At 49.4% G+C, this 21,030-nt stretch overlaps 1 protein-coding gene across 2 annotated transcripts in view; it reads left to right on the plus strand.

The window, feature by feature from the left end:
* TAOK3 (TAO kinase 3) overlaps positions 1-20,255 on the plus strand; it is a 44,139-nt gene extending 23,884 nt beyond the window's left edge. The window contains exons 13-20 of one of the 2 annotated variants that reach the window (XM_030958857.1): positions 2,699-2,833; positions 11,144-11,380; positions 12,131-12,259; positions 12,962-13,165; positions 16,111-16,350; positions 17,439-17,651; positions 18,007-18,189; positions 18,746-20,255. In XM_030958857.1, coding sequence (XP_030814717.1) covers positions 2,699-2,833; positions 11,144-11,380; positions 12,131-12,259; positions 12,962-13,165; positions 16,111-16,350; positions 17,439-17,651; positions 18,007-18,189; positions 18,746-18,907 — 1,503 coding nt within the window. In that variant the 3' untranslated portion in view covers positions 18,908-20,255. The remainder of the gene's footprint in view (positions 1-2,698; positions 2,834-11,143; positions 11,381-12,130; positions 12,260-12,961; positions 13,166-16,110; positions 16,351-17,438; positions 17,652-18,006; positions 18,190-18,745) is intronic. The other variant, XM_030958858.1, reaches the window with a different exon arrangement.
* Positions 20,256-21,030: the final 775 nt, after the last annotated feature.

A 21,030-nucleotide genomic window follows, 5' to 3' on the forward strand; every position in this document is an offset into this window, starting at 1 on the left:
CAACAGTTGCAACTGCAATGTCTCTTACCAAGTTTTTGGGAGAAGAAGAATTTTGTTTTAAAATAAAAGTAGTAAAATTCCATTTTTCTAGGTTTGTAGGGAGATGTTTGTCATCAGTCACCTCATCTGAGGAAGGCTGATGGAGATGTGGCTACTCATAGATTTATTTCTCTTACCAGCTGAGCTTTTTGTCCCCTTGAAATTGGTCCTTTGGCTTTCTCAGTTGCAAAGGAATTTTCCCATTCCTTGCCCAGCTGAGTTTGAAATGCAGAATGTGGTTAATTCACATTCCTGAAGGGCAATTTAATTCTGCTCTGAGCTTCTCATGTGCACTGTGGTAACCAGAGATCCCATAAAACAAGGCCAGGGTGACACTCTGCCCTCTAAAAATCCACCTCTTGGATAACACAAAGTAAATCACAGATTAATTTTCCAGTAGAAAAAGCAATTACAACTTAAACTTGTTATTTTAGGTGGTGTTTTGGAGCATTCTGGAAAGTCTGAATGCTGATTTTAAAAGTTGGGTTTTTTTTTTTCAGTGGTTTGCAGCTTCTCTGGATTTAATATTTGCCATACCAAGGAAGATGATGCAGGGATTGGGGTATTGCTTAGCAGGCTTTGGGAGCCCTGTGCACTCCCAGGAGCTGCTGCAGGCTCTGTGTGTGACCAGGGGTGACATTTGTCCTGTCCCCAGCTTCATTTCATGGCTGGAGCACAGCACTGGTGGCTCCTGTTGTTTCCTCAGTGGTTCAGGTGGCTGATTTTGGGGTAAGTTTTCACTGCAGGGTTTGGGATCCCTCTGGTGAGACCATGAGTCAGAGTAAACTGAGAGATGCTGTTGGACTTTAAATGTTTCATCAGGATCTTCTGTTCTAGAGCCTCACATGTGCCTTTCTCAGGAATGTGGGCAAGTCCACGAGCTCTGCCCTGTCACACCAATGTGCACAAGTTGGAAATCTGAGATCAGCCCAATTTTCAGTGATTTCTCGTGGTCTCACTGCCTCTCCTGTCAGACTGTGCCAAAAATGCCCACTATAAGGATATCCAGTATAAAATGAAACTGCAACTTTGGACTCTCCATATCTCTGTGGAGGACTGTCCTTTTTAGCTGTTCTGGCTCATTCTGTGTGCCTCGTGTGGGTGTAGAGGAGCTGGTGCAGGCTTGGCTCTGTGGTGGCCTTGGGCACTGAGCAAAGGCAAGGGAAAGGTGAGCATGGACTGGGAGTGCTCAAAAGGAAGGATAAGGAAAGGTTTTGGGGTAAAAGCACTTTTAATCAATGTAGTGTTCAGCTCTTAATATCGGCATTTCTGCACCTATTTTGCTTGAACTCATTTCCAGAATCCTATTGAAGAGGGCTGAGTGGGTGTGGGTGTGGGTGAGAAGCAGCTGGAAATGGAGGCCAGCAGAGGGGAAAACCAGGTGTCTGTGGGGTGGGAAAGGAGCATGGGGATGACAGCAGTGTCCTGATGGAGACACCATTCCATGGATTCTCCCTGTGGGGCTCTCTGACCTTCCTGGTGTCTGCTGGGCCATGGCAGGGTAGCAAAGCTGCTCCTGCTCATGGAGGCAGCTCTTCCCTGCAAGGGCTTTCTAGGCACTGACAGCTTTTATTTTGCACCCCAAAGAACTGGAAACTTGATTTAATTCAGGAAGAATCTCAGTCTTCCTGAGAGGATTTAGGAGCTGGAGGTTGAGGATGGGAGTCATGACCCTGGTGGGTGCCAGTGTGGCCGGGCATGAGCGGGGTGTGCCGGGTGTCCAGAGGCTGCTCCATCCCCAGGGTGCAGCCTGCAGGTGTGCTGACTGTTGGCACTCACCATTCCCATTGGGAAAATCGTGGTGGTGTGGGGTTTTTTGCTGGCCTTTTTGAGGAGGGTTTCTCCTGGAGCTTTGTTCCTCTCCCAAATTTGCCTGTGCTGTTTGGGAAGGGCACAGCCTCTCCTGGCAGAGCCTTGCCAGGGAGCAGAGGGGAAGCTGCACCGGGAACCATTCCTGCTAAAACCTGGGAGCTGTTGCTTTAAAAAGAAAAAAAAAAAAAAATCCTTTGTGGGCTGTGGAGAGAAAGTGCTAGAACTGTGCAGGATCATGACTGGAAAGCAGGATCCCTGAGTGGTCACGGAGGCTTTCCTGGTGCTCTCCAGCCTGCCGTGGATTTAGCCAGGATGCTCGTCCCCCACAGCAGATAGCAAACGAGGGACAAAGCAGCCCTATCGAGGACACGGCGCTGGGCAAAGGGAATGAGGCAGGATGTTGCTGTGGTGTTAAAAGGGAACAGGATCTCCGTGCCTAGACATGGGAATCACGTTTTCACCGGGATCGCTGGCTTGCAGTGCTTGAACCCGACCTTCCCGAGGACTCCGATCGCCCTGCTCCGCTTCCTGCTCCCGCCTCGCTTTTTTCTGGCACATATGTAATACTGGAGGTTTAAAAAAAAAAAAAAAAAGGAGATTAAAAAAAAAAAAAGGCAGCCCGATCCAGGGATTCGGAGGCATCCTGCTCGCGATCAGCTGACGCGCCGAGCCGAGCTGCAATGTGTTGCTTATTCATTTTGTACGGTGGGAGCTGCCGGGGCTAAGCAGAGAGCTGAACTATGCCTCTCCTACAGCCGCGCTTGTGCAGACAGAGGGGTGAGAGAGAGGCAGCAGCCGCGGGAAGAGCACAGCCGGACTTTCTCCTTGTTTTTATCCATTTCTGCAGGATCATGTATTTATAAGGGATGAGGTGGGCCACAGGGATCGCAGGCCTGAGGTGCGGCCTACCCAGTCAGTGCAGAATCAGGCCCTCCACTACCGGAACCGAGAGCGCTTTGCCACAATCAAATCAGCATCTTTGGTAAGAGCCCCCATCCCACCCCACCCCATCCCACCCCACCCCGCTCCTCAGCCCCTCGCTGCCATCCCTCCGTGCTGTTGGTGCTGTTGGCATAGCAACTGGATATTGCACTGAAAGAGATTTTACCTCTGTGTGTGTGTGTGTTGTGTGTGAGATGTAAATGTGAAATATGTTTAATTTCTCGATGCATTTCCAGTGTGAGATAGCCCACCTTCCTGGGTGAAGTTAATAGCATCTTCATTTCCCACCCCACCCCTCCATTTCCCACCTGTCCCTTTTGTTAATATATTTATCTGCATGTGCATAAAGAGTGTGTGAGGGGTGTGAGAGCTGCTGGAACACCGTGGAGATGCAGATGCAGATGGGTTTGGGAACAATAAGATCGCTGCTGCCCGCCCTGAGCTGCTGCCTGGTGGTTTTGTTGTTTTTTTTTTATTTCATTCATTCATTTATTTCAAGCAACTGTACCGTGACTGCATTTTCCAGCCTGATCCTTTGGAAGGATTGCTGGGCTGCGATAAGGGGGAGAGAGAGAGAGAGGGTTTACAGCGGGCTGTGGGCTTACAAAGGGGAGGGGGATGGGATGAATCCATCAAGATTTGTACTATTGCAAATGTGATTGCTGTGGATGCCTTTGTAGTAGGGAAAGGGGTGTGTGCCGGAAGAGTTAGTTGTGTGCCGCCTCCCCCACCCCGCATCCACCCGGGCTGGGAGCAGCCTTTTCCAGGGAAAGCAGTGAAAAATGGCCCTTCAGAGGGAAAACCAACGTCCTGTTCGATATTTCAGCCCGCTGGTATTAGAGGTCAGATGGACGGGGAGTGTTAGAAAGTCCCCACGGTTTGGCCATGGCACTCGCTCAGTGCTATGACATCATCCTGGACCAACCCCGAAATGACACCAGCGAGCCCTCCCCTTCCCGCTCCCTCCTGCCTCCACCATGGGGGTTCTCCTTCCAGACCACCATTTCTGCATCCCCAGAATCGCTTCCCACTCCTTCCTGCATGCTCAAGGCACGGGGTGTGCCTCTGTGTGTGTGTGTGTGGACCACAGCTGAAGGTGGTGACTGGAGACAGCAGCAGTGCCAGCAGCCCAAATTTTTTCTGTGTGATTGTGGCTGCTGCTGTTAAAATCTAAAATGATGCTGTGGCATTCAGGCTTCTGCCCAGATGCTTCCTGGGAGCATCTGAATCCCATCTTTTGCAGGTGTATTTCTGGGTGCCCATACCCTGAGTGCCCCCCAGGCTGGTGTCCCCTGCTCCCCCCAGTTTAAAGTGACCTAGAAATGTGTGTGTTAGAGGACTTCATGCAGGACACCTGACAGGGGCAGGATTCCTGCTCTCCTGGAGACCCTCTGCCCTGGGAATTTTTCCTTTTTTTTGGGGTATGTGTGTGTGTGTTCACCCATTGTAGTGCCAGCTCTTCTACTGCCTGCACTGAGCAGATAGAAGTGGGACCCTGTTAGGTTGGCTGGAGGGCAGAAATAATGAATGACTCATGTATCATACTCCAGACATACAATTTCATTGATAAATTGATATGTGTGATGAATATATTCATGTTCTTTTACTCCCTGTGCAAAGCTGCTGCACCTTGTGGGCTGCCTTCAGCAGCAGAGCCCAGAACTCCTGTCCTCCCTGGAAATGTCACCCCTGGGCTACTTGGGTGGCTTGAAGGGAATGCATGGCCAGGTCCCTTTGGGAGCCAATGGAAATATGGGCTGTGAGGGATTCCCAGGTCCCTGAGCTCTGGGGAAGACAGCTGATATGCCAAGGTCACTCCTAAATCCCATGGCAGCCTCCTGTGGGGCTGGGATTGTGTCTGCCTTCATTCCTTACTCACTTGGATTTGCTGAATCTCTCTGCTTCAATGACCAAGTGATGATAAAGATAAAATTCATTTTGGGTGGGGAAGATGGAAAGATTTTTGGAGAGCTTCTCTGTTTTGGGTTTTCTGTGGAACATGCTCTTTTATCCCCATCATGCACACACATCTCCCCTTCCCAGTGTAGAGGGAAGATCCCAACACACCAACCTGAACACTCCAGGAGGTGTTGGTGTGCCCTTACTTCTGAGGTTGTGTGCTGGGGCAGAGCTGACCCTGAGTTTGCCACAGAAATATTTCATGGTGATGAGCTTTCCCTTTAATAATCTTCCATTCCCACCTCTTCATGTTCTGAAATGGAAGTCTAGGGGGGGGAAAAATAAAAGTTTAAACCCATTGCACAGAATCAGGGTGCCAGTGCTTGCGTTGGAGCACTTTTTGTCACTGTCACCATTCAGTGCCTAGATGATGTCAGTGGGGAGAGGTGCTGGATGCTTCTCTGGCCAAGGGAGAACTTCTTCCTGCTTCCCTGTCCAAGATTTGTGGGAAGGGCAAGGTCAGTCATGGAGCTGACACGGGGAGAAGGACCATGCCTGGAATTTGTAGTGCGAACCCAGAAATTCAGGCTTTATTCATCTCTCTGTGTTAATTTACTCTTTCAATGGCAGCTAGAACAGATTTTTACTGTGTGAATGGGTGCTCAAGGTCCCACAGGGGTTGAAAACAAGCAGACCAGCAAGCTTTGATGGTTCCCTACATGCTGGCTGCTTCTCATTTCTCAGCAGCTGGGAGCATCTTCCTGCGCAGAAAGGTTGTGCAGTTGGGAGCATCAGGTGGCCTGTATTGCAGAGAATCAAAAATGGGAGTTCTGGCCCCAAATTCAATTATATGGGATGATATTTGGGTGTTAAAACTTCCTTTAATGGGATTTACTGAAAACCACCCCCAACACTGAGACTGGGGCAGTGTTGTTAGCAGAAAAGCACCAAGTCTGGGGCTGTTCACTCCACAGCTGTTCCTCCTGGTGCAGTCTAGGTTCTGGGGCCCTCAAGTTCTTCTCCCCATAGATCAGGATGTTGCAGATGGAGTTAAGATTGGCGTTCCTCAAAGTAATCCCAAATTCAAGTTGGATCTCTTTCCAAAAACAAGCTGAAGCAGTTTAGGGAGTGCAGAGGTCACAGAGGAACTTGTGTTATAGACAGCTGAGCACTCCAGGTGACCCAGTGGTTTGGAGAGTGATTCCCTTGCCCTGGCACTCTGCAAAAGCATCACGTGAATGTGAAGGAAACTGGACAGATCCCCAGAGATAACAGCCAAATGAACTCTCCACAAAGAAAGAGGCTGTGGATATCCCCTTCTGAGTCTTGCAGTAGTGCTTTAATATTGCTCAGGTTAAAGAAAATCATGAAAATCAGCAAATGTGAGTAAGAAAGATGAAGGAGCTTAACTTAGGTCATAATTCAATCAGCAATTTTAATAGTAATTTTTACCTGGACCACTTTTCTCTTTAATCAGTTTTGTGTGGTAACAGTAACCATCACTCACCTGGAACAGTGGTGGAAAATACCCTGCATATTTCTGCTGTTGGAGTAAAAGTTGCCATCTGAAATGGAGACCAGGCACCTACATCTCCATATTATTTCTCAGATTATCAGTGATCCATAAATTAAAAGTTACAACCAGGAATCTCTTGAAGCTCAGCAAGCTGTTGTTTGAAAGGGAGGGCAGAGGTTCTGCATGTTGATGAGACTACACCTCTCAATGTTTTCAAGGGAAAGCTTTTTTTGAATCTCTTCAGAGATGCATTGATCTGCACTTCTGGGTTTCTTTCAAGCTTGACCCCTTAGGTCCCCCCTTCCTCGTGCATCTCCTCAACAGCTGCTTTTGCAGTTTTCAAAGGCAATGATCAAGTAGTTAAAACTTCATAGAATCCCAGGGTGGGGTGGGTTGGAAAGGATCTTAAAGCCCATCTCATTCCACCCCTGCTTGGGCAGGGACACCTTCCACCATCCCAGGGTGCACCAAGCCCTGTCCAGCCTGGCCTTGGACACTGCCAGGGATCCAGGGGCAGCCACAGCTGCTCTGGGCACCTTGGTGTTCTCTTTGAAATCCAAATGCCAGCAAAAGAACAATGTGATCTCATGTGGGCCTGCAGAGCCAAGTGTCTGTGTCCATGGGAGCAGCGTTCCCTGGATGTGGCCAGGAAAATGGCACCAGGGCTCCAGAGGCAGGCATCTTCACATGGAGCTGTTCCTTCTTCTGCTGGAGCATCGATGTTTTGTTCCAGAGGGTTGAGTTTCTCCCAATGGACTCATCTGGCTGCTGCCTTTGTGGACCTTTCCTCTAAAATTTTGGACTTGTTCTTTCTCATCTCCTCTTGCTGTGAGAAGCAGCTGGCAGTGTTTTGCTCAGAGCTCTGCTTCCTCCAGCACAGAGGAGCTTGGAATTTCAGTTATCTAGAGGTGAAAACTCCTGTCTTTTAGGAGAGGGTTCAGTATCTTGGATAAACAGTGTAGAAAAGGGAACTTTAAACAGCTGCTGGTTTGGAGGAGAAGCTGTGAGCTCAACTTCCTTACATAAAGCTAAAATCTTGGAGGGGTGAAAGAAAGTTTGGATTTTATGGCAAATGAACTGCCTGTGGGAGTAGGTTGGAAAAGACATCTCTGTTCTCAGTTCTGTGTATGCCAAAGATGCAGAGAGATAAGAAACTGAGAAAATGTCATACCTTAATGAAAGCTGTTCTGGTTTATACAGGTTTTTGGTTCTCCTGATGACCTGATTGATTGTTGGGTGCTGCAGGGAGAGCTCCAGGAAACTGCAGCTTTCTGGTGTGAAGGATCCTGACATTTCCCGGTTATATGGAGAGCAAATTTTGTAGTTATCACCTTTTGCCTCATGATAATCTGTGGGGTTGTTTGTGGGCTTCTTCCTGAGGGGCAGCTCCAGTCTCTGCTCCCTGTGACCTGGTACAGGACCCAGGGAATGGCTGGAACTGTGTCAGAAGAGGTTGAGGTTGGAGATCAGGGAAAATTCTTCCCCCAGAGCGTGCTGGGCACTGCCCAGGCTCCCCAGGGAATGGGCACAGCCCCGAGGCTGCCAGAGCTCCAGGAGCACTTGGACAGTGCTCCCAGGGATGCCCAGAGTGGGATTGCTGAGTGTCTGTGCAGGGCCAGGGCTTGAACTCCATGATCCTTCCCACTCAGGATATTCCAGATAGTACATAGAGTTCCAAGAGTCTTTGTCTAAGAACACCAGAAAGGTGATGACTGGAACATCCCCAGATTTTCTTGTTGAAAATGGTTGCTGGAGCTGTTCATTCACTAGGGGTTTAATCTTTAAGACCACAATCCTGGTTTCATTCATAGTCTGAAGGACTTCTCTGGCACTGACCTGGGTATGTTCAGTAACTAATGTTCATTTCCTCCACATTCTGCCACCCCTGAGATCACCATGTGCAGACTTTGTCTTTGAAGACTGTCCTGAGGAGTGTTGGGCTTGACTGGAGGTTATGGTGAAAATTGAGTCTTTATTATGAGTTTGCTGAACAGGGACACTAAATCCACGAGATGTCCACCAAGTCTGCTGCTCTCCTCTCTCCTCTTTAGGATGAAGCACTGCTTTTGTTTTCTTCTGACTTTTTAATGTCTCATCTTCTGTTGTGACTGGAAGGCTTTATCAGCTGGGCTTGTAATTAGCAATTGCATCCTATTGTTAGGGATAAATATCCTAGATTTCATGGGAAATCTTTCCAAGATGGAATTCTTGTCACGATAAAGCTGAGCAAAATTGGAAATGGGGTGCAGAGGAGCAGGGAAAAAAACAAGGATAAAAGTTAATGACTTTTGCTGTAAATAAAACAAGTGCACATTCTACATCTCATTAGAGATCAGACCAAAGGAGAGTGGCAAAGTTGCTGGAGGATCCTTAGATCCATTTTTTCTTCGGCTCTTGCTGTTTGCTTTGTTCTGCCAACGTCTGGGAACGGAGTGTGCCGTGCAGAACATCCCATTGCTCACAAAAGGGCCTGGCCCCAAAAATAGCACATGCAGGAAGATCTGGTACAGCTGGTGGCTCCCAGATCTCCATTTCTCTTCTAGTGCCTGACCAAGGCTGTTCTTTCCCAGATGGATGTCACTGAACATGGCAATGGCACATGTGAAGTGTTGGTGGGCTGCCTGTCTCACCTGGCATCTGTCTCTTATCATTAACTTGGATTCTCAGAGAAATTTTCCTTACCTTGAAGCAGTGGTAGAGATCTTATTCTTGCTGAACTTGACTGAAATGTGCAAGTTCCTGTGAGCCCTTCCCAACTTCTTGCAAATGTAGCTGTCCTTGGTACTCTTGGAAAAACCAAAAGCTTTTTGAGCTGTAGCAGAGCACAGGGCTCAGAGAGTGTTTGTGTTTCTGTGATCATTCCTACAATCCCACATGCTCCTGGTGGCTGCCTTGGATCTGATTGTGTCTCAAGCATGTACAGGCTGCTCTGTTGCACCAGTTGCTGAGGTGTATTTAATCCAGCCTGCTCCAAAATGACAATCTGAAATTTCTTGTAGAAAGGGAGTGGTTTGTCCATCACCACCTGGTGGGTGCTCAGCCTCCCAGATCACCCTGAGTGTGACAGTGCTGTGCTCAGGCTGGTTCTTTGGTTCCTCTGCAATCTTTGGGAGGCTCTTCCCGAGTTTCTCTTCACTCTCCTCCCAAGTCTTGGGGGTCATTTGAACTGAGGCAGGTGGCACTTGCTGCCTGCCTTGGGTCACCTCAGTCAGGGTGTTCATCTCTTGATTTTGGAGCTCCTTTTTGGCTTCCTGTCACCTCCCAGCCCTGGAGCCAGCAAGTGCACTGGGATGGCAGCTCCCTAAAGCAGCTGCTCTTGTGTTAAACCTGCTCTGTAGGTGTGTCCAATCCTGCATCAGAACTCCAAAAATCTCCACAAAACTGCCTTCAAATGACAGCAGCACCATAGCAGGGGCCAGTTTTTGGGCTGCTGTTGAGGGATCCATCAGGAAGGCTGCAGGAGGAACTCCTGGTTCATAAGGCTTCAGTGATCACCTTCAAAGTCCTGAGCTCTTCACACTTAAGTGGCAAAGCAAAGGTCCCCTTGCACAGAATCAGGGGCTGCAGTTCCACACATGTACCAAGTTTCTGATTCTCAGGTCATATAAATGTTCAGCAAATCTTCATAAATTCCTGAGACTGTCTTAAAAAAAATAAAAACCAGTCTTGGACACTTTTCTTCTTTTGAAATGGAAGCATCACCATTTGCATTTTCTTCTGAACATTTTTGGCATCGCCTGTTGGTGTTTTTTTTTCCTTCCTTTCACATGGATACACTTGGGCATGGAAATGAATGTGGAACTTGTGAGTTTGTTTCAGCTGAGCAGGGTTTAAAATCTGCTTAGACCATCTGATCAATCTTGTTAAGAGCACACAGTTCCAGAACAGCGTTCCCTTGTTAGAAAACTTTCAATTCGGAGAAGGAATGAGCTCAGTCTGCCATCATCTTGAATTTTAAGGGGAAATTTTGAAGGAGGCTCCTCGTAGCGGAAAATAGATGTTGAGGGATTGAATTGGCATGGGGATGACTTGAGGAGGAAGGAAAGAATGGGGGTTTGGGGGGGTTCTGGCTGCTTCTTGGGAGTCCATGGATCCGAATAAGGTGAATAAGTTGAATCTGAATAAGGATCTGAGTCCTGCATCTGAATAAGGTGTCTGAAGAATGTTGTCCATCAGCCACCTTTGTTTCCAGATCTCCTCCAGTGTGTCCTGAAGTGATAATGATGCCTCAGGTTTTAGCTTTTGTATTTTTCAGGTTCTGTTCTGCTTTAGTGTCTAAGTCTAAGTTTCATATTAGGGAATGGTGAGCTCTCTTCACAGAGCAGGGAGACAAAACAATTCCTTCTCTAGCTGGGGACCAAGGGCAGCAGATCCAGATCTCAGACCCAAGAGCACAAACAATGGGGACTGAAGAGAGAAAAACAAGAAGGATGAGACTGCATGGGCTAAAGCTGTAATTGGACAATTAACTCAAATATGCAAATGGATCAGAACTTATAAAAGTGAGGGATCTTGTGAGCGGTCATCCGTTGTGTGACCATTTTGGGTTGTGCTGCCCCAGGTAGATCTGTTGAGGCTTCTTAATAAATTCCTACTTTATTCTTTAGCTCCATCTAGTCAATATTCTTTAGCTCCATCTAGTCTCTGTTCTAAGGCAGCCTTCAGAAGGCATCAGTAAGTAACCAGTCCCTTCCTTTATTTGTAATATGGCATTTTCAGCTGTGTTAGTGAAAACACATAAAACTCACAGGAAGAGATGGGGGCAAAAAGTTAGGACAGAGAAACCTCGTGGCTTTGTGAAAGCGAGCAGCAGCACCTCCCAAACCCATGGCTTGCTGAGAGAGCACAGCAGAGCAGGGCCTGGCTCCCAGTGAGCAGTGAGCTCGTGTGGGAAGCAAGGCCATGGAGCACTGGCTGCCCTGCTCCTGCCCGCAGGTTACAAGACAGATCCATGAGCATGAGCAGGAGAACGAGCTGCGGGAACAGATGTCAGGATATAAGCGGATGCGGCGCCAGCACCAGAAGCAGCTGATCGCCCTGGAGAACAAGTTGAAGGCCGAGATGGACGAGCACCGCCTCAAGCTGCAGAAGGAGGTGGAGACACACGCCAACAACTCGTCCATTGAGCTGGAGAAGCTGGCCAAGAAGCAAGTGGCTGTGATGGAGAAGGAGGTGAGTGCTGGGAGATCTGAGGGACAGGAGAACCCAGGTTTGCTGCTCAAACCCGTGGTCTGAGGTGCAGAAGGAGAGGACGAAGTGTTAAACTGCCCCAAGGGGAATTTAGGTTGGATGTTAGGAAGACGTTTTTTACACAAAGTACTGGAATGGTCTGCCTGGGGAGGTGGTGGAGTCACCATCCCTGAGTGTGTTTAGAAAAAGATTGGATGTGGTACTCAGTGCCATGGTTTAGTTGAGGTGTTAGGGCTGAGTGGAACTCAATCACCTCTCAAAGGTCTCTTCCAACCTGGTGATTCTGTGACCTTGTGCTCCCTTGAGCAGCCTCGAGTCACCTTCCTGGCTGATGGGCACTCAGTTGGCATCCACCAGTGCCACAGCTGCACAAAAGGGACTGTGGGGACCTTGGTGGGAGCTTTGCCTCAGCTGAGGGGGTGACAAAGCTGTCACTCAGTCCAAAAATCAGCATGTTCATCCACATAATAAACTGGTGTGGTTGTGCCCTCTGGGGTGGATTTGGTGGGGAGGTAAGAATCATAAGGAAGCCGTCAGGGTTATGTGAGCATTTTCTGTGTGAGCAGCTGTCCTGTGGCTGAGTGCTCATGGCTTTGTCTAGCACAGTCACCAAAATGACTAACCAAAAATCAAAAACCACAACAATAATTTGTGCTGGATTCTGCACCTGCTCACTCACCTTTTTTTTTTTTTTTTTATTGTTATTTTTTTTCCTCTTTCTGTACATTGCAGGCAAAGGCAGCTGCAGCAGATGAAAAGAAATTCCAGCAACAGATTTTGACTCAGCAAAAGAAAGACCTGGCGACCTTTTTAGAAAGTCAGAAGAAACAATACAAGCTTTGCAAGGAAAAGATTAAAGAGGCAAGAAACCCTCATTTTCGGGGCTGAAGGGGTGTGGAATGAACACGAACCAGTCTTTTGTTTTGATAAACCTGGGCCAGCCCAGGGGTTTAAGTGATACTGTCAGGCTTCAAAGCAAATTTTGGATTCTCAGCAAGTAAATTTTCAGGGGCTGGGAGCATCTGGCAGCATTTCCAGAACAATTTGTGAGGGTGGCTACAGGTGCCTTCACAATTTGCTGTAGAGCAGAATCTTTGAAACCAAGGGTGATGAGGGAAAATGGGACTTCACAGAGAGTTCTTCCCCTTTCTCCTTGTCTGTTTTTTTTCCCAAGTAATCAGAGCAGCCATTCAATGTCCCTTGACTAAAAGCCCTGTGATCACTTACATAAATTAGGAAGAGAAGTAACTTCATATGTACCAAAATGCATTATTTAAGTTGTATCTTCACCATATTGCAAAAATAATTGGCTGTCAAGGTGAAGGTGAGAAAATTATTATCAAGGAGCTCTGTGGCCATTTTTCCTCCTACTCTTGGTGTGGGTCCTGGTACAGCTGAAGGGGCAGCAGGGCTGAGCATGGCCAGGTGGTAGGTCTGGTTCTGTTGGTTTGTAGTGGGGTTTTGGTGTCCTTTCATGACCTGAATGGCAGAGGGGGAGCCAGCAAGGTCCCCCATGTCCTGTGTCACTGTGGTGCTGAGGCAAGCCTTGTTTCTACCCTGCAGGAAATGAATGAGGACCACAGCACACCCAAGAAAGAGAAGCAAGAAAGGATATCCAAACACAAAGAGAACCTGCAGCACACACAGGCTGAAGAGGAGGCCCAGCTTCTCAGCCAGCAGAGACTCTACTACGACAAAAACTGCCGATTCTTCAAGAGAAAAACGATGATCAAGAGGCACGAGATGGAGCAGCAGAACATTCGGGAAGTATGGCACTCCTCACTTCTCTCACAGCCTCTTTTAACTGCTTTAGCTTCGTGTCTTGGCTGGTTAGGTCTTCCTGCTTCTAGTTGCTAAATAGAACTAAGAAAAATGTAAGGAAATATGTTTTGGGAAATGGTTTTTCCTGCAGCTGTGGCTGCTTTGATCAGTTGAGGGATGGCAGCGTTGACTGCAGACAGAAACACCCTCTGGGCCTGGTGCCTCACCCCAGCTCCCGAGTGTTGGGTTTGGGGTTCCTGCCCCAGTTTGGGGTGTAGGGAGAGCTGTGGGATGGAGACATGGGCTCTCAAGGAGCAGCTTTTCACATCCTACTTCCCCTCGTTGGTTTTTGCCCCTTGCCTCAAGGCTGCCTGTGGTCAAGCACCACTTTGGAGAAAGAGTTTCCACATGGAGATGTTCCTGTGGCCATCACTGTAGTATCTGAGTTCTTCATGGATGTTATTTTTGGATAGAGACTGTCAGATGAGAGGGTGTTTTAGTGAAAACTGAGTGAGGAGTGTTCAGAAATTTCCAATTGCGTTTGGCCTGGTATCCTCAGGCTTTCCAGTATCATTTGTGCTTTGCTGCCCTTGGGTCCAGATGTGCCTGGGGCTGCTCAGCTGCTTTGCTGAGATCCAGATATCTCAACCCAGGCACCCTCAAAGCTAGTGACTCCAAAAATTCAGATTTGAGCACCTGTGTCCCAGCATGTCAGCTCTGTGGCAGGGATGAGAACAGAGTTCAGTGACTTAGCTTGGCATTTAACAGGAACACACCTCTGCCCTCCTGCATTTAAGCTCTTATGAGACACCTAATTTTCAGAATGATCTGAGTTTTTATTCCCTGAAAATTACATCCCTACTAATTCAAATGTGCCAGTACTAACTGCTTGGATCACCTGAAGTAAATAACACTTTCAAAATGTGTTTTCCATATTTTAAGTAACCACAGGTGTTGTTTTTGTGCAAATGGGAAAGTGTTTGAGGGAAGTGGAATGACTGTGTGTGTTTATGCTGTGTGAACTGAAATCAAGTGTGGAATAGGCTTGGGAGAGGCTGGCTGAGCTATCCTGGGATGAAGGCACATGTGCCACAGCTCCCTGCCTGGTCAGTGCCCCACCTGCCTTTGGGAAGTCATTTTGGCACACCAGGACCTGTAAAGTTTAATCTTGGCTGTCAGGGGTCAAGTTTTGCTTAAATGGGAGCACATGCTACACCCTTAGGGCAGAGAGAAACCCTGGCCCTGTTTCCTTCCCCACCCTCAGCTCAAACCTGTCCCAGGTGTGGTAGCCACAGGGGCTGAAGTTTGCAGGTGCTGCTGTTGAGAGTTACAGCAGGATTACCATACGTGTGCAGCTCAGAATTATTAAATTTTTTTGCTTCTACTGCAGAAACCCGTTAGGCTGAGGCAGCCCTGGGCTGGGCACGGTGTGGGATGGGGCAGCCCTGCTTTGCCTGGCTGAGGCTGTAACGTGAGCTGGGATCAGGGGTGCACCAGCACCATGCGTGAGGGTACAGCTGGAGTCAGCTCCGTGCTGCTCAGGGCGGGGCTGACACCTTGAGACACAAATGTGTGCAGTAATGAGAACTGGTGCCTTCCCCTTCCTGGGCTTGTGGCCTGGGGAAGGTTATCCTGGGCTGTGGACACCCTGTGCAGGAGCTCTTGGTGAGCACTGCAAAACCGGTCTTGGTTTAAAAATGAGCTGCACCTTGGGCCAAATCCCACCTGGGCAATTCACCTTCTCACCTGAGGTGGTGTTAGAGCCACTGACCTCTGCTTTGGCCACTCTAGTGCAGGTGATGGAGGGGGGAGCTCGATCCCAGTACCCACCGGGGGCACAGGGGAATTTGAACCAGACGAGAACCCCAATTCCATCACCTGAGCCCCTGGGATGTGCTCAGTGAAAGCTGCTGCGAGTTCCTGCAGGCACCCAGGGCTTGTGTGGGGTCCTGGTGCCACCTGCTGGGGACTCCCGGGGCCATCCCAGAGCAGGGGAGGGAGGGAGGGAGGGAGGGATGGATGGATGGATGGATGGATGGATGGATGGATGGATGGATGGATGGATGGATGGATGGATGGATGGATGGATGGATGGATGGATGGATGGATGGATGGATGGATGGTCGGGCATTTGGGTGGATGGGTGGATGGGCAGACAGATGGGTGGATGGACAGATGGTTGGATGAGTGGGTGGATGGGTGAACAGATGGATGGATGGATGGACGGATGGTCGTATGGATGGGAGGGTGCATGGATGGGATGGATGGATGGATGGATGGTCGGATGGGTGGGTCGGATGGTCGGTCACTCCTAGCATGGATGGATGGATGGTCACTCAGTGGCCACTCCTAGCATGGATAGATGGAAGGTCACTCAGTGGTCACTTCTAGGATGGATGGATGGATGGATGGTCACTCAGTGGTCACTCCTAGCATGGATGGATGGAGGGTCACTCAGTGGTCACTCCTAGGATGGATGGATGGATGGATGGATGGAGGGTCCCTCAGTGGTCACTCCTAGCATGAATGGATGATGGATGGAGGGATGGATGGAGGGATGGATGGAGGGATGGATGGATGGAGGGTCCCTCAGTGGTCACTCCTAACATGGATGGATGGATGGATGGATGGTCACTCAGTGGTCACTCCTAGGATGGATGGATGGATGGATGGATGGATGGATGGATGGATGGATGGATGGATGGTCACTCAGTGGTCACTCCTAGCATGGATGGATGGATGGATGGATGGATGGATGGATGGATGGATGGATGGTCACTCAGTGGTCACTCCTAGCATGGACGGTCGGTCACTCAGTGGTCACTCCTAGCATCCCCATGGTGCTGCTGGATTTTGTTTCGCTGTGACAGGCCAGTCCCTGGTGCTGGCAGAGCAGTGAGCAGGAGCTGCAGCGGTGCCACCCGCTCAGCTCTGTGTGTGTGTGTGTGCAGGAGCTGAACAAGAAGCGCACGCAGAAGGAGATGGAGCACGCCATGCTGATCCGGCACGACGAGTCCACGCGGGAGCTGGAGTACCGGCAGCTGCACACGCTGCAGAAGCTGCGCATGGACCTGATCCGGCTGCAGCACCAGACTGAGCTCGAGAACCAGCTGGAGTACAACAAGCGGCGCGAGCGGGAGCTGCACAGGAAGCACTTCATGGAGCTCCGGCAGCAACCAAAGAACCTGAAGGTGCTGCCAGCTTTCCTTGCTCCTCCTCCAGCCTCTGTCCTCTGTGCAGCACCCGTGCTGTGGGACCCCTGCTCTCCACTCCGTTTGCCCTCCCTTGCATCCCCTCCCTTTGCACAGAGCAGCTCTGGATAAGGAAAGCTGTGGGCTGGGATATCCCAGGGCTCACAGAGGGTTTTTATAGTGCTGTGCTAACTGAGGCTGTTGTAAAATAGTCCAGTCCTAAGCAAAGTGTTACAGAACTTGTTTCTGACAAGCTGTGTGTTGTTCAGGCCCCTGCTGGTGTCAGCTTAGAATGATGAGGAGAGGAGGTCTGTGGGTGCTTTCAGAGTCCAGAGAGAATACAGAGCACTCTGAGTGTGTGCTGGGCTCTGTGCACACCCCAGCGTGCTTACAGACGTCTGAGCTGCTCTCTGTGGTAGAAGCACGCTCCTCCTCCCAGTGTCACAGAATCACAGAAAATCCTGAGTGGGAAGGGCCCCACAGGGATCATGGAGTCCAAATCCCAGCCCTGCACAGATACCCCAGCAGTCCCACCCGGGGCATCTCTGGGGGCATTGTCCAAATGCCCCAGGAGCTCTGGCAGCCCCAGGGCTGTGCCCATTCCCTGGGGAGCCTGGGCAGTGCCCAGCACCCTCTGGGGGAAGAACCTTTCCTGATACCCAGCCTCAAGCTCCCTTACACAGCTCCAGCTGTTCCCTGGGCTCACTGGTCATCAGAGGGAAGCACATTGCTGTCACTGTCACACCCTTGCTAGTTCCAAGGTCTGCAGCCTCCACATAGTGCAAGGTTGAGGTGGGAAGGACATGGAAGGGGAATGATGCTGTGAAAAAGCAGATGGGTTTTGGGAGACAGGTGATGGGCTGGGGGTTCTGCAGGAAGTAAGAAGTGCCCTGGGCTGAGGAGGGCTGAGGGGTTGCTGTTCCTGGCCAGGCTGCAGCAGGGCCTGAGCTGCTGGTGCTGCTCGTTAATCCCTGTGGGAGGCATGCACAGGGGAGCTGTGGTTCCCACCACCCCAGCCATGTGGATGTATCACAGCCTCTCCATTCCCAAAGCCCTTCGTGCTCTTCACGTCGTTCCTTCCTTGGCAGGCTATGGAAATGCAGATCAAAAAGCAGTTCCAGGACACATGCAAAGTGCAAACTAAGCAGTACAAAGCACTGAAGAATCACCAGCTGGAAGTAACTCCAAAGAGTGAGCACAAGACAATTCTGAAGAGCCTGAAGGACGAGCAGACACGGAAGCTCGCCATCCTGGCCGAGCAGTACGAGCAGAGCATCAATGAGATGATGGCCTCGCAGGCGGTACGTGCAGGGGGCTCTGGGGCCTGGCAGCACCCTGGGGGGACTTCTCCAGCCACTGAATTAGCAAAACTGTTTAAACAACACATCTGGTGGCACTTTCCGTCTTGGAATAAGTGTCCTGTGGAACACACATCCGTCCCCTGCTCCCCTGGCGTGCTGGGGTTTAGGATTGGATCTTCTGGGGCTCTGCCTCAGTGTGAGCAGAGCAGCTGCTGCTCATGAGGCCTTTCCTGCTTCCTCCCTCTGCCACCAAAACCAGTGGCTTTGGGAAGAAAGAGTTGTGTGTGACTTGTGTGGGAGCAGAGGAATTCCCAGCGGGGTTTGTTTGAGCCTTGTTTTCTCCGTGCTCTCACAGCTCCGGCTGGACGAGGCCCAGGAAGCAGAATGCCAAGCCCTGAGACTGCAACTCCAGCAGGAGATGGAGCTGCTCAACGCCTACCAGAGCAAAATAAAGATGCAGACAGAAGCACAGCATGAAAGGGAACTCCAGAAGCTGGAGCAACGGGTGTCGCTGCGCAGGGCACACCTGGAACAGAAGGTACCTTCCAGAGGGGATTTTGGGACATGGGGAGGGTGGAGCTGTGCTGGGGGCTGTGCTCATGTGAGAGGGGATTTTGGGGGACACAGGCAGGGTGGAGCTGTGCTGGGGGCTGCTGGCTGTGCTTGTGTCAGAGGAGATTTTGGGGGACACAGGGCAGGCTGGAGCTGTGCTGGGGAGCTGCTGACTGTGCTCATTGATTTTGGGGGACAAGGGCAGTGTGGAGCTGTGCTGGGTGCTGGCTGTGCTCCTTGCAGAGGGGATTTTGGGGATACACACAGGCTGGAGCTGTGCTGAGGGCTGGCTGTGCCCGTTGATTTTGGGGATACGGGGGACATGGATCTGTGCTGGGGGCTGCTGGCTGTGCTCGTTGATTTTGGGGACATGGAGCAGTGTGGATCTGTGCTGGGGGCTGCTGACTGTGCTCATTGATTTTGGGGATACACACAGGCTGGAGCTGTGCTGGGGGCTGCTGGCTGTGCTCGTGTGAGAGGGGATTTTGGGGATGCAGGGAGGCTGGAGCTGTGCTGGGGGCTGCTGACTGTGCTCCTTGCAGATCGAGGAGGAGCTCGCCGCCCTGCAGAAGGAACGCAGCGAGAGGATCAAGTTTCTGTTGGAAAGGCAGGAGCGAGAGATTGAGACGTTTGACATGGAGAGCCTGCGGATGGGCTTTGGGAATTTGGTCACATTAGAGTATCCCAAGGAGGACTATAGATGAGGTTAAATTTCTTTGCCATTTAAAAAAAAAAAAAAACAAAACAAAAACCAACAAAAACCACAGAAAGCAAACCAAGTAAGGATAAAACTTGCAAACCCAACATTCCCCATGTTGACGGGCGTGCTCTCTCTCTTTCTGTCTCTCTTACTGACATCGTGTCGGACCAGTGCCTGTATATTCTTATCCATCAGGGGCCCCTTTCCCCCGTCACGTCCCGGTGCAGGACAGCTCCTGGCAGTCTTTTCCATAGTATGTCACAGTATTGATGTCTCTGTGCAATGATTAAAAATGTTTCAGTGAAAACTTTTGGAGACAATTTTAATGGAGAAAAAAAATCTATAAAAAAAAAAGCCACCAAGTGGATGTATGTTGCTTCTGAGCAATCACTCATTTTACCACCAATCAATGAAAGTACAAGCAAAAAAATATTAATAATTAAAAGATATCTACGATCCCAGGGGGAGAGAGACTGAATCCGCAGCCTTACCTTAACTAGCTGCTGCATAATTTTATTTTATTTTTATTTTTTTGGTATTTATTCATCAGGAATAATTAAATAATAAAAAAAAGTTTTATTAAAGATTGAAAAAAAAATTTGATACATTTTACAGAAAAAAAAAACTTAATCGTGCTGTACATATCAGTGGTGACATATTATTACTTTTTTGGGGGTGGGGAGGGGAGGGTGACGACGTGGTGATTTTTAGGAGAACCATGCCAGGGGCAGCAGGGACAAGCCCTGGCCCCTGGGCATATTCTTGATTGTATCATAATCATTTTCTGCTGTCGCAGAGAATGTGAATACACTTAAATGAGCCCACAGGATCCCAGTAGCACAAATTGGGCTTTGTCAAATCGTGTATTTTGTGTATAGAAGGAATTTAAGGAGAGCTTTTACTTATTTTCATATTGTATTTTAACTGTTTCTCTGATCAAAAATTTTTTTACTTCTTTCCCCCCCTCCCTTCCTGCTCCAGCCACCCCCCACTCTCCAGTTCTGTTCTGGAGCTCAACACTGTCTGTTAGATCATCCCAGCCCTTTTCAGTTTTTCTTTTATTTGTTTTTTTGGGGGGTTTTTTTTTGTTCCTCCCCCAAGTCCACCCCCAACCCCATGATCTTGGTCATAAATATTGCATTATTCACACTTTCAAACTGTGTATTTTCTTACAATAAAAAGAGGAAAAAAAAAGGCTTTACTTCTTTTGCATGCACTTTAAAAAAAAAACCAACAAAAAAAAGGACAAAAAAACCAACAAAACAACAAAAACATTTTTCAGGTTCCAGGGAAGAGCATGAATAACTGTCAGAGCTTTTAATTATATTTGTAAATAAAAGTGTTCATCACAATGCCTGGCTGTGTCATTGCGGGAGGGGTGGCTCGTGGCCCAGCACAGGTGCAAGGTGGGGATGGGGAGGGGACACATTCCACGGGTGTCCCATTCCACAGGTGTCCCTCAGCCTGGGCAGGGCTTGGTTTCCTGGCAGTGGAGGCTTTTAGGGTAATGGATTTTTAATTTTTTCATGTCCTCCTCCCAGCCTGAGCAGCCCTAGGATGGATCAGCCTTGTGAGCTCTGCTCCAGCCTTAACTCCAGTGGGCCTTGGGCTGGAGTAGCTGGGGCTGTTTTCCTGGAAAACCACTGATCCTCTTGAAATGTTTGAATTGCTGGGTTGCTAAAACTGCCCTGGGGTTTTATTTTCACAGGGGTGCTGCTGATTCCTGTTTGTCAGACCATGTCACTGCAGAGCTTTGATACAGCAGCTTGAAAAAAAGGGGGAAGGCTCCTGATTCTGTGAAGCTGAATTGCACTGGCTTCACCTTTTTTACCTTTTTAGAGCCACCAGGCTCTAGCAAAGGCTTATTTCTGGTCTAGGCACTTAGGGGAAACCCCCAGGCCTCACTGCAGAGCTGCTGGACAGCAGGAAGCACCTGGGACCTGCAGCTGGGCTGGGAAGTGGCTTCAGGTCAGGGAAGCTGGTGGTGCCCAGACTGACTGTTGGGGTGTCAGATCTGCTGTGGTGATGGGGGGGCTCCTGTGGAGAGAAGGAGCCCCCACAGGTCTGGGAGTGTGGGGAGATCCCTTGGGAAGGAACTGAAGGCTGGGAATGTTTTTGAGATAGAAG

The sequence above is a fragment of the Camarhynchus parvulus genome, chromosome 15, assembly GCF_901933205.1.
Source record: "Camarhynchus parvulus chromosome 15, STF_HiC, whole genome shotgun sequence".
NCBI classification, from domain to species: Eukaryota; Metazoa; Chordata; class Aves; order Passeriformes; family Thraupidae; genus Camarhynchus; species Camarhynchus parvulus.